General features: G+C 26.9%; 1 protein-coding gene across 3 annotated transcripts in view; it reads right to left on the reverse strand.

Moving 5' to 3' along the window:
* The window catches only part of LOC142321729 (E3 ubiquitin-protein ligase RNF123-like), a 127,231-nt gene that overhangs the window by 81,384 nt on the left and 33,084 nt on the right, over nucleotides 1-12,763 (reverse strand). For all 3 annotated transcript variants that reach the window (XM_075360051.1, XM_075360050.1, XM_075360049.1), the window contains exon 9: nucleotides 1,445-1,626. In XM_075360051.1, coding sequence (XP_075216166.1) covers nucleotides 1,445-1,626 — 182 coding nt within the window. The remainder of the gene's footprint in view (nucleotides 1-1,444; nucleotides 1,627-12,763) is intronic.

The following is a 12,763-nucleotide window of genomic DNA, read 5'->3' on the forward strand; positions in this document are numbered from 1 at the left end:
TATTTATGGTCTAAGAGCTATGGTTGGAGATAAAACTGATGAGAATACCATCAAAATGTAACTTCAATTTGAGATTTCTGAAAGTAAGAAGAGTTAGTAAAACAAATTTAGTGTACTTATTAAAGGTACCACTTGTAATCAAAAATTAATTGTAAAAGCAGTAATAACAACTTCCACTATATACAATTTTATATTATGATTATACAATTTTTATGATGGTAATTGAAATGAACAATTAATGCTTCTGCAATACTTTATCTTGGTAAAAATGTAACTGAAACTATCTTAGTTAAACTGAAACTTTATCTCACAGCTCAAAATAAATTAAAAAACTGTTTTGTTCTGAAAAACGTCAAGTGGAATAGATAAAGCAAAGAAGTTTTATTGACACATAATCAAATATAATTTCTAATTATTTTTTTACAGCTTTTTAAAATTATTTTTTTATTTAATATTGTATAATAATCATAAACACTCAGCAAATCAATCCATTTTTCAGCTATGTCCTTCCAGATTTCACATTCTAAGTCAATTATCACTAATCTCCTGCTGTAAGCAGGTCGTAGATTTTCTTATTTTTCCAAATAAATTAGAATAATTCCTTTTGCATTTCATGGTTATTTTTCAAAGTAATGTTAATTTTTTTAATTTCAAATCTATGTAATCTATATTTAAAGTTTTAAATCTACATAATCGTTTGGCTTACAAGCAAACATTCATAAACAGTAATTTTACTAACATACAGTATCACCTGCAATAGGTCACATGATTTAAGCAACAAGAGGTACACTCAGGTGTAAACAAACATAATGTTCTTTTCTATCATTTAAAAAACTTGCATTTATGCCTGTAGTGAAATGTTAATAACATGTAATGTGAATATGGTTTTATTCACTTGTTTATTGTATGATTTTATTAATTCATTCAATTATTGGTTTAGTATTTTCTCTCAAAATTTTAAATTTTTTAGTTCATTAAATTTTCATAAATTTTCAAAATCTGCTTAGCTATTAATTTACTCTCGGTTTTTGTCATTATAGTTGTAGAATGAGAAATATTTTGAAGAATACAAGTACTCTGCCATAACAGATTTAAGTTAAACCAAAGAATAAACAACTATTGATAAATTACCAATAAATTATTGCATTCTGTTGTTGAAAATTCAGGTCAAACTCACATGATTTTGATAAAGTGTTTTTTTTTTTTAGATTTTAACCTGACTTAATACAGGTATATTTGACACACCCCTTTTCATGTTACATAAATACTACATAACTTTAAAACTAAGATGCAATTTACAGTATTTATATAATGAAATATGTTTTTAATGAATTTAAATATGAACTAACCATATATATTGGTAGTTAAAAATATAAATATCCAACTACAGTAATTGATGAAGTAAAATAAACATAATGAACAACTGAAAAACACCACTACTTGCCTTCCTTTGTCAAATAAAATATTTTGGAGGAAATAGAATCTTGTTTTAGGATGTCGGAAAAGAAGTATTAAAAGTTGAAGTGTTTCTTTTTGTAAGAAATATTCAGTAGTACAAGATACTCTACGAAATCTTGCCTGCATACAACTGGCGACAACCTCAAGTGACCGACGTTGTTCAGATTCCTAAAACCATTATATACGCATTTTAAATAAATATTTACAAATTCAATTAATTGAAAAAAAAAACTGCAGCAAAAACAATTGGTAATGAATTCCAGTAAAGATGCTATAACTTTATTAATTTGAACTTCACAGGCAACATTAAAGCTAAAATGAAAAATAATTTAAAAGTTAGTCCACAATCGAGACTTCATTTTTACTCAATTTTATCTAATTTCTTATTAAAGATAAATGCATGGAAGAAATATAATAATTCAGAACAACAATAGTTAGGAATAACAAAAAAAATCTCAAAAATTAGATGGGAAAAAGATGATTTAAAAGAATCTTTACTAAGTAAACTCTTCATATTCGTGGGGTGTTCAGTTATAAATAGTGATACAAAATATATATTGAAATAGAAATTGAATCTATGAAAACAGGAATGAATTGTATAGAAATAGATGGTTTTGGCAAAACAATTTTAAAATGGTTACACAGTACCTATGAAGGCAAAAATATTAATTATGTTAATCACACATAAAAAGAACACTCATAAAACTTTTATTATTTCATGGGCTTATAAAATAATAGTTGCAACCTATTAAACCTATTAATTAAAGTCCACAGTACAAAAACAGTTAATCTCTGAGATGGCAGATGTAGAGTCACCAGTTCACACATTGTGATAGAGAGAGTGAAAGAATAAATTCAATTTATTTCATTTACTGCAAAGTCCTACCAGAGATACTTCTTTAACACAACAAAAAGTCATAAAAATTGGTGCATTTATTAGAGTAAAGCAAGAACATACTAAAATAAAAGAAGTAACATACAAATTAAATTGAGAATGTCTGGTTTTGTTTGTTTTTTTTTAAGTCAGCCAAAAATTAAAAAGCAATAGGCTAGTAAAGTTATAAAAGAGGTAAAAAATATTCTTTAATAAACAAGTATTTAAATAAATATAAATTAAAAAAAATTGGCTCAAACATTTCTTTAAATTAAACATAGATAAAATATTACCTATAAACAATATAGGTAATATAATATAGTAAACGTACAATTGATTGAATTTTTTTAACTGCACAAGTTATACAAAGAAAACATTAAATATGCAGTAAAAACTAACTAATTTAAAAAATTCCTTTATGGTTTGTAACAAAATTTAGAAAAAAAAAAAACAAAATGAAGACAAACCTTACATTCATGTAACCTACCCTAATAATCATCAAAGTAGTTTAATGACATAAGGCTAATGTTTAATGGCAATGTAAATGTAAATGCTTCTCCAATTACTTTACATTGTGTAGGAAGGAACTTCCTAATCTACACTCATAAAATTTCAATTATTTATAGAGCATTTATTTTTCTTATGTCATAGGATTACAACTAAAATGCTTACTTAAATTACTATTTCTACTTGAACTTGCAAATAGATGAAAGGAAATGAAGATAAGAGGAAAAGTAATGTTCTGACAAGTCCTCTTTCACTTTATAGATCATCTTATTCTTATTTATGTATTTCATGGACAGCAGTGGTGTTAACCATTGGCCAGATGTCAAACGAATGTATGCAGTTTATATGATTAATAGCACTGATGGTTTACAGCAGTATTACCAGCTAATAGAAACTAGCTTTCTTTCCTCCAGTACTACAGTTATTCACAAATGTCAGACACATTCATAAATCCAAAAAATTTATAGTACCCATCCAAAAATTTTTCGAGCTCTGGCTGCCCGCATCAATTGGCACTGACAAGCTTAAAATAATGCCACTTATTTGTTCAATTGTACCCAATCACAGAGAAAGTCAGTTTACATGAAATGCTTGCAAAAATTACTAATCAGTGACAATACAACAATATTGCATTTATAATTTAAACAAGCAGTCATTTATTTTTCTACTACATATGCAGACCAGCTGCTTTACTAAATATAATTACCACAAGCTCTGAACTAAAAAAAATCACTTGCAGTCTGTTTTCTACAAGAATATCCATAATTAACTGCAAGTGTTGGTTACTGGTACTGGTTGCTGACAATCAGTGTAAACTAGCTGTGTACATGAATGCAATCTAATGAATACTTTACAATTAAGAAGTTGAAAAAGTATCATAAAAAATAGGACAAAACAATTATAGCAGTAGTGTGCAGTAGTGTTTCTCAACCTTTTTTTTATGGCAGACTGGTAAAATTATAGAAAAATATACAGGAACCAGCAGACCCTCAGCTTAGAATTTTTTGACAAGCAAAATAAAATACTTAACATATTTTTATTTTATTAGTAATTAAATTTACATATACATAATATTAATTAATATCATTTCTATCTGTAAACAACAAACAATATATAAATGAAAATCAGAAAATAAATAACAAAAAATAAATGTAGGTTGTTTTATTTAAAAATAGGCACTAACAAACCCATCGGGTTGGTCTAGTGGTGAACGCTCTTCCCAAATCAGCTGATTTGAAAGACGAGAGTTCCAGTGTTCAAGTCCTAGTAAAGCCAGTTATTTTTACACGGATTTGATTACTAGATCGTGGATACCAGGTGTTCTTTGGTGGTTGGGTTTCAATTAACCACACATCTCAGGAGTGGTCAAACTGAGAATGTACAAAGACTACACTCATACATATCATCCTCATTCATCCTCTGAAGAATTATCTAACCGGAGGTTAAACAGGAAAAAGAAAGGCACTACAAACAAATCATATTACAAACCAATTGTAAATAATGAAAATTAGTGAGAAATTTTTTGTTGCTCATTTTGTTTCAATGTCGGGTTGTAAATTACTTAAACCTAATCGAAGAGATGAATCTACTGATAAACGATTTCTTGTTTTTGTTTTAATAAGTGTCATAGCTGAGAATCCAGCTTCACATGAATATATGGTTGCAAAGGGAAGTAACATTTTTATGGCTTTGTTATGCAAATTTGGATATTTATTTTTATTACAATTCAAAATTTAAAAAATTCATAGTTGAAAATTTGTTTTTTAATGTTATGTCTGAACTCAATTCCAAGAGATGTTCTTGGTGTTTGTTACTTAAATTTATACTATTGCAATTATTCTCAATAAAAGGATTAGTTATCCATAAATTCATCTCCTGCAAGTTTATGTTTGTAGGGAAATATTTTTCCCTACATCCATCATAAAATGACTGTAAATGTTGACTTATTACTACATTCACATTATCAATTATTAATTCCTTTTGTGTAGTAATAAAATCGTAATAAGAATTAAATACATTAGGAATATTTTCTTCAATTTTTTTTAACCAAAATTTAATTTTTTTTTTAAATGTATCAATTTCGTTAAATAAATTAAATGTAATTGTCATACTTTTCTGTAAACTTAAATTTAAGTCGTTATGAAAGAAAATGTGTCACTTAAATAAGTCAGCTTCGCAATCCAATACATATTGGAAAAACATTTTGATAACAGGAGACTGTTTTTCTACCAGAAATATCTTCATTTCCATATTTAATTCATAAAGTCTGGTAAGCCCTTTTCCTCGCAAGAGCCATCTTGCTTTTGCACGAACTAACAGATGTTGGTATTCTGCTCCTACCTCTTGACAAAGAATGGCAAATAATCAAGCGTTAAGATCGCTTTTCTTTATGAAATTAACAATTTTTGTCGATTCCAGAACATCGTTTAAGTCAGGTGACATATTTCTGCCTGCTAAGTGCTGGCAATAAATATATTATGGAATGTATTATTAATATGTCAAGAGAAGCAATTTCTTGAATCTTTTTTGTTACTCTGCAATGTTCCCAGCCATATTTGCTTCTCCGTTGGTACACAGACCAATACAATTTTTCCAGTGTAATCAATATTAATCATTATTAATATACAAATTCAATGAATCAAAAACTTCAGAACTTGTCAGATGGAATCTACATCTTGCAAACCAATAATTCTTCTTTAATTTCTTCAGAAGAATAGTCAATGTACCATGCATAGCAGAACAAAATAGCTTTTTGGAAATATCACAGGATTCATAGATCTGGAGGCTAACACTGCTGATTGTTTAATACTTTTTATTAACTGGTAATCAATATTTTCTGAGTTTCAATTCGACGATTAATCGTATCATTTGAAAGAGGAATTGATCTGATCTGATCTACAGTTAAGGGTCCAAACATTTCACTGCAAGCATCAATTAACACCGGTTTAATTAAATTTTCTTTGGTTGTGAACAATTTTTTTGTTTTGGTTATACGTAGTGCAACTAAGTATCAGCATTTCAATTGCAATTTATTTTGAATAAAGGTTTCTTTAAATTTTTTCTTTTGTAAATTAAATTCTTGTCTTTGTCGTTCAAAATATTCCAATAGTTTGTGTTCTAGTTCGAGATGTCTAAATTTCGCAACATCTTAGACGGTTCCATGGTGTCATTATTCTTAGCTTCAGTACATATTTTGCACATTGGACGTATATCTTCTTCCACAGAATCCCGCCAAAGTATTACATCATATTTCAAGTACTCATTATTGTAGCATCTTGTGGAGGAAGATTTATTGTTCTTGTTTGGTGGACATTCAATTTCTGTTTCACTCAATTCTTCTATAATTCAATTTCCCAAAGTAGAACTTTCAGTGCAGAAAAAATTATGTAAAGTTCCCAGTCTTTTTTTATTCATTTTAAAAGGAATAAATATTTGTGTTTTTGCAATAATAAAAAGTAACCACTTCACTACAACACTAGCAGTTGACTTTCTTTTAGGTTTCGGTACCACCGTAAGGTATTACTTTAGAAGATGTATGAGGATGTTAATTGAAACCCAACCACCAAAGAACACTGGTATCCACAATCTCACTAGTAGTCGACTGCGTAAAGAATGCAATCTGTAAATGTAGTGTTTACAATAAATTGAACATGCGCATAGCTAAGTCATAAAACAAAGGTACCGCCAAAGCCGTACTCTTTAGCGTTGTTTTGATATCTTCCTTCTACACTTCAAGCAACGCATGATAGTTTATTGTTGCAGATTGTGCAAGGAATACAATAAATTAAACATGCACCAGTATTCGTCAATGTATATATACAGAACATTTTAAATAATTATAATATATAAATTTTATATTACCATTATATAAATTTTTTTAATGTTAATTTTTTCTCATATTTTTAAAGTTTAATTTTTTTTTTGGGCCAATTTGCTCAGGGACCAGTAGCATTATCTCGCAAACCAGTGGTTGAGAAACACTGAATTACAACCAATTTGTAATTTTAATTCTTTTACAGACTGCAGACAAATGTAACAGTCTACTAAATCTAATTTCAAGGGATAGACAGAAGAAGTAAAGGCATTTCTTCCCAGTTTCACAAATCATATATTACTTTTCCAACCTTTGCTCCATACAGGATTCAGATCTTACTGAGTATAGGCATTCAGAAAATATATATTTTCCCACATTTATAAATAATTAAATAATTAGGTCTCAGTGCTCCTAAAAAAACTTGTTTTTTTACAAGTGTGGGATCGAGTATTTAAATTTGTACGGTTTAATCAGTTTTAAAAGGAGGTTGTTTTTAATTGATTTATTTAGTAATCTGTGCATCAGCATCTGTCTTATTATAAAAAAAAGTAAAATTGGTTTGTAAAAAATTAGTTCATTTTATCAGATAGGGAAGAAAGAGAATTTTACTTAATATAGAATATATAAATTTCAGATTTTATCTTATGTACAAAAACTTATTATTTTAAATAAATAATTATAATACGATGTTTATAAACAATTACATTAAAAAATATTAAATTGATATTCATTGCTGAGAAATGATAAATTACAAAAATTATTCACTAATTTTTTGAAGTAGGTTTAATTTAAAGATTTTAATTACAACCTTTGATCAGCTTTAAAATGATTTTTTTTTTTTTTTATTATATAACATTTAACTTCTTCCCAACTTGCTCCATATATAAGCACCTTTGACACAGGAACTTCAGTTATTTTATCTAAGCTTTGACAGCTAACTAAGCATGTTAATTTTATCCTATTCCAATTCCTATTTTAAAATGTTACTATGTTAAAACGCAGAAAGTGCTCATCTAAATTTAGTAAACAAATTGTGTATGTAGAGGATTTATACAGTGGAGTAAGAAGTTTAGCTTTAGAACCATACACACAAATAATTCATATTATAATACTGAAGTAACTGCAAACCTAATTTCTTGTTTATCAACCATACCAATCAGTTTAAATGATAAATAAATCATGTAAAATGTTAAAATAAAATATATAAAATAAAAGAGAAATATATTATGTAATCGTTCAAACAGAAGATTCTGACTCTCCATGAGAAAAAAGAAAACTTAATTATGCAAACAATCAAAGATAAATAAATACTTAAAAATGATTTCAACTGGGAGTTTTATTGACTGAAAAAAATTAAAGACAAACTTTGATTGTCAAATTCTTTCTCCAAACAAATTCATACTTTTCTGTCTATATTAAAAATTATAAAAGAAATTAACAGTACTATGTGCAAACTAAATGTGAAATATTTTACAAAAATTTTCCATAATTTAACCAATTACCTTTAATTCAGTTAAAGTAAATGATAAAAAGAATGGTCAATACCATTTTTAAAGCCTAAACATGGAATACCAAATAAATGAAAAACAGTTTGGTCCATTTCTAAAATGAATAATTGAATTTTTTGCTGACAAGGGAAGAGGCACTGTTGATAACATAGTGTACAAATCTTACCATGCATTTAATTATTTGGTTAACACATTGTATTGATTGCCAGTTTTTTTAAATGAATGTATAAGTTAAGTAATATTTATTTTCTCAAACAAGTATTTGAATTGAATGAGTAAAGACCTTGTGCCCTACAACTTTTCTTATGATTAAATTAGAACAAAGAATTAGACATTATAGTGTATCACTTAAATTTTGAACTGAATAAATAATATTACTTATAAGGACTTCTATTCATGATCTATACTGATAAGTCAAGATCTTAATTTAGGAGTTGGAAAATACTAAGGATATACGATATATGAAGGATATAGTCAGTTATTTCTAACAGATAGGTATAACGTAGCAGAAGTAATTTAGTAACCATCCATAACAATAGGTATAACGTAGCAGAAGTAATTTAGTAACCGTCCATAACAATTTAACTCTTTGGGATTGAACAATCTCCACATACAGATGCTACCATATAAAAATTGGATTTCATATTATACTAAAAAGATTTTAAACTTCCAAAATGATGATGAATATAATGTAACAAAAGAATTTAACTTTCTTCAACCTACTAGTTCCTTGGAGGAAATTAACAACAGTTTTAGCAGAACATAATTTACCACTGAACAGATTTAAATTACATTTGACAGCATTTGATGAAAATAAAAATTGTCTTGTTCTCAATTCCGCAGATCTGATAACATTGACTTGGTACAACTTGACAGACAGGCCTTTGTTAGTTTGTATAGAGAGGAATTTCTCTGCATACTATTTTAAATTCCGAGTAACAGTAAAATGTTATGCAACTTTTAATGAGTTGATGAAACTCCTCCTAAAGAATGTTGATTGATAATTTCTAAAGGGTTTTACAAGAATGATTTCAAATAAATTTTAATAATGCTATATACAATAGAAATTTTGATTCAGAGTATAAAGACATTAATTTTCTCATTATAAACCAACACACATTACCTAACTCCCATGAAACTAACAAAAGGTTTTGTACGTTTCAATCTAATATTCAGTGTTTACCAAATAAACATAATAAACTCAAAAAAATTATGATAGACTATCAACCTTGGTAAACACTGGTATACTGATTTGAAAGTAATACTTTCAAATACTACTTTTTTATGTACTTTGTAATTTTTATTGACACTCCCAGTTGGAGGTTCCTAATAGAGGTTCTTCTGTATTTCTATGAAGAAGACGTAAATATAATGTAATCAAGCTTCAAGGCTAAGGATGATATTTTTCATAAAAACTACACTATATTTATAATAGATCTGAGGTTGATTGTTCATTCTCTGTATTGTTCCCAAATGAAGATTTTAATTGTCTCAGACACAAAAAGTGTCTTTCTAAATTATATAACATCAAATGTAGAGTCATTCTCTCCACTTATCTGAATGTAGATTTAAGAAATAACAATGGAAAATCAGAGCTAATTTATGATTTTTTTATATTTTACGATATGTATTGTTCTCCCTCCTACTAATCTGGCAGGTACTATGAATGCATTGATAAATCTATTTTACATGTCAAATCACACTGAAATATTCGTATCAGTGAATTTTGGTAGAAAAATTATTTGAATAATAGTTCACAGCATTTCACTATGTTTTGTGCTGATTAGGCTTTCGCACTGTTAAGCCTCTTACTGTTGGCTAATAATATAAGCTGGATCTTATTTATAAATGCATCAGAACTGAACTCAGTTGCTGATTATAATATTACTTGTCTATTACAGTAATATAATGATGCGTTCCTGTAAAATTAAATTGCAAAAGTCAGAAATTCAAAATATACATATGTATATTTCAATTCAAAATTCAATTCATATGTACAATTCAAGATATGTACATTTAAAATTAAAACAAAAAATTTTAATTAATGAAGTAACAGCACGTCTTTATTTGAATGTGTTTAAGTTAGAGATGTTATTACAAACAATGTTTGTTGCTTAAAAAAAATCCTATAAAATTAAAACAGAAAATTCATTAAAAAAAAGCTGGCAATGAAATGCATAACTTTCCTGGCTATGCGCCAGTCAAATTATGCAGTTCATTTTTGAATCATTTTAAGCTCTATTTGCAACTTTATGATAATAATTCCTTTTTATGGAAAATCAATAATCAAAATCATGAATTTTTTTTTCACATTTTTATACAAAAATATTTATAATTTTAATATACATGTTAAATAAATAAATACAAATTGTATCTAAACTGTATAGTAGAAATATAAAAACATTTCAAATATAAAACCAACACAACTGTTGGTTTGGCTGTGGATTGTTTGCTAAAGCCTTCATGACATCTATATCTTTTGGAAAAAACCAGATGAGGAAAATTATGACTCAAAAATACAACAATATTCATATAAAATATTAAAAGAAAAACTGTTTTATGAGTATCCAAAAAGCTTAAAAATTTTAACTTCAATAGCCAGGATTCTCAATTTTTTTTTTTGGTTGGTCACAGCTTCACTTATTTTTTTCATTGACATATGAAAAGAAACATGTATTGTAATATATTTTAATGTTATTGATTTAAAAAATATTGTTATTTTTTATTAAATATACTTCTTGATTACATTTAAATCTTCTAATTTTAAATTCTGAAACCAAGATGCTCAACAAAATAAAACAATCAAAATTTTAATATCAATATATTAGCATCACAGTTTTGAAAAATATGTTTTCAACTTTTTTTGAAAATTAGGAGTTCATGTATCAGATGATTTTTTTTTAATGATTAAAGGATTCACTAATTTTTTTTGAAATAAGGTAAAATCAAAATTAAAAACAAATTTCATTTTTTTTAAATTTGGTAGCTTTCCATAAGGGTAGAAATATTAAGTTATTTTAGACACTTTATTGTTTTAAAAAATATTGTTTTGAGCATTAACAATTTGAAAATGTGAAAAAAATTTTCACTTCGGTGATTCCCAAACGCAAGGGGAAGCATTCAGGTAAAATTAATTTTTAAAAATATAATCCCCAAGTGGTGATAATAGAATTAAAAAAGAGCTTTTTATCATCAAGCAATACAGTTGTTCCAGTCTTACATGAGTAATATAACTCTGATTGTCAGTGTTAATCAAACCTGTTTTGAGATTTAGTACCACCAATTATGATGTTCACATCAATATTTGGTCCAATAGAAATTTCTTCATAAGTCAAACTAAAATAAATATTACAGAATTGACCAAAGAAAAAACATTTCTCTTTACAGTAATGATTGAGCAACAGGGTGATCTCTGCACAGATATAGGACAGCACGGATTTGAACAGAATAAAATTGTGCCAGATATAGGACTGCACGGATTTGAACAGAATAAAATTGTGCCAGTTAAAAAGACCATAAAAGTGGTTTAATAATAGTAGATTTTGCTAAATGAGAATAAAACTAATGTATGACAAGTGGGTTACAGGGGGTATAAAATGATCCAAGAGAGGTAAGACAACCAGGTATTACCCTAATCCCAATTGGCTGGAGGTCTCATATCATTTATATATATTTTGTATATGTAATGCAACTTGATCCACCTAAGTACAGAAATTAAAAAGTAAATAAGATGACACTTACCTTATTTTTTCATAACTTTAAAATACCACTTTTGTGGCAATCCAGACTTCATCAAACTTCATATTAAACTTGAACACATTTAAAATACATATAAAAATTTGTTGATAATATATGTAATTTCATTTTTTTATCAAATTATAATTGAAAATTAAGAATTAAAATATAAAAATCTTTTTAAATTTTTTTTTAAAAATCACAATTTAAATTTTATTTAAATTGAAATATGTAGTTTTTAATTTCCATAATTTAATGTTTTAAATAAAGAAAGTTTTTTTTAAAAAAAGTTAACTGATTTTTTTAAAATTAACAAAAATTTTTATATTTTAATCCTTAATTTAAATTTTAATTTGATACAAAAATAAAATTACATATATTATCAACAAATCTTTATATATATTTTAAATGTCTTCGATTTTAATATGTAGTTTGATAAAAAAATTAAAAAACGAAAATTACATCTGAAGATGTGGGTTGCCACAAAAGCACTATTGTAAAGTTATGAAAAATAAGGTGTCATCTTATCTACTTTTTAATTTCTGTACTTAGGTGCATCAAGTTGAATTATATATAAAATATATATATTAATAGAGAGGGACAGGGACTTGAAAAAATTGACTTTTATATATATGGAACAAGCTATCAAGAATTCTCTACTTTCACTCTTTTTCAAACTGTGGTTTGATCAATAAATTAAGTATTATTTGTGGTTGAGTAGTTCCATTTCCCCTAAGAACAACATTTGTCCAACGAAACATGTTCAAAGGTATGGAGAAATGAAACTAATCAACAATAAATGAAATAACTCACATGATCAAATGATTATGAAGTTACATAATTTAATTGTGGATTGCATTGAAATTA

This window comes from Lycorma delicatula, chromosome 3, assembly GCF_047948215.1.
Source record: "Lycorma delicatula isolate Av1 chromosome 3, ASM4794821v1, whole genome shotgun sequence".
Lineage (NCBI taxonomy): Eukaryota > Metazoa > Arthropoda > Insecta > Hemiptera > Fulgoridae > Lycorma > Lycorma delicatula.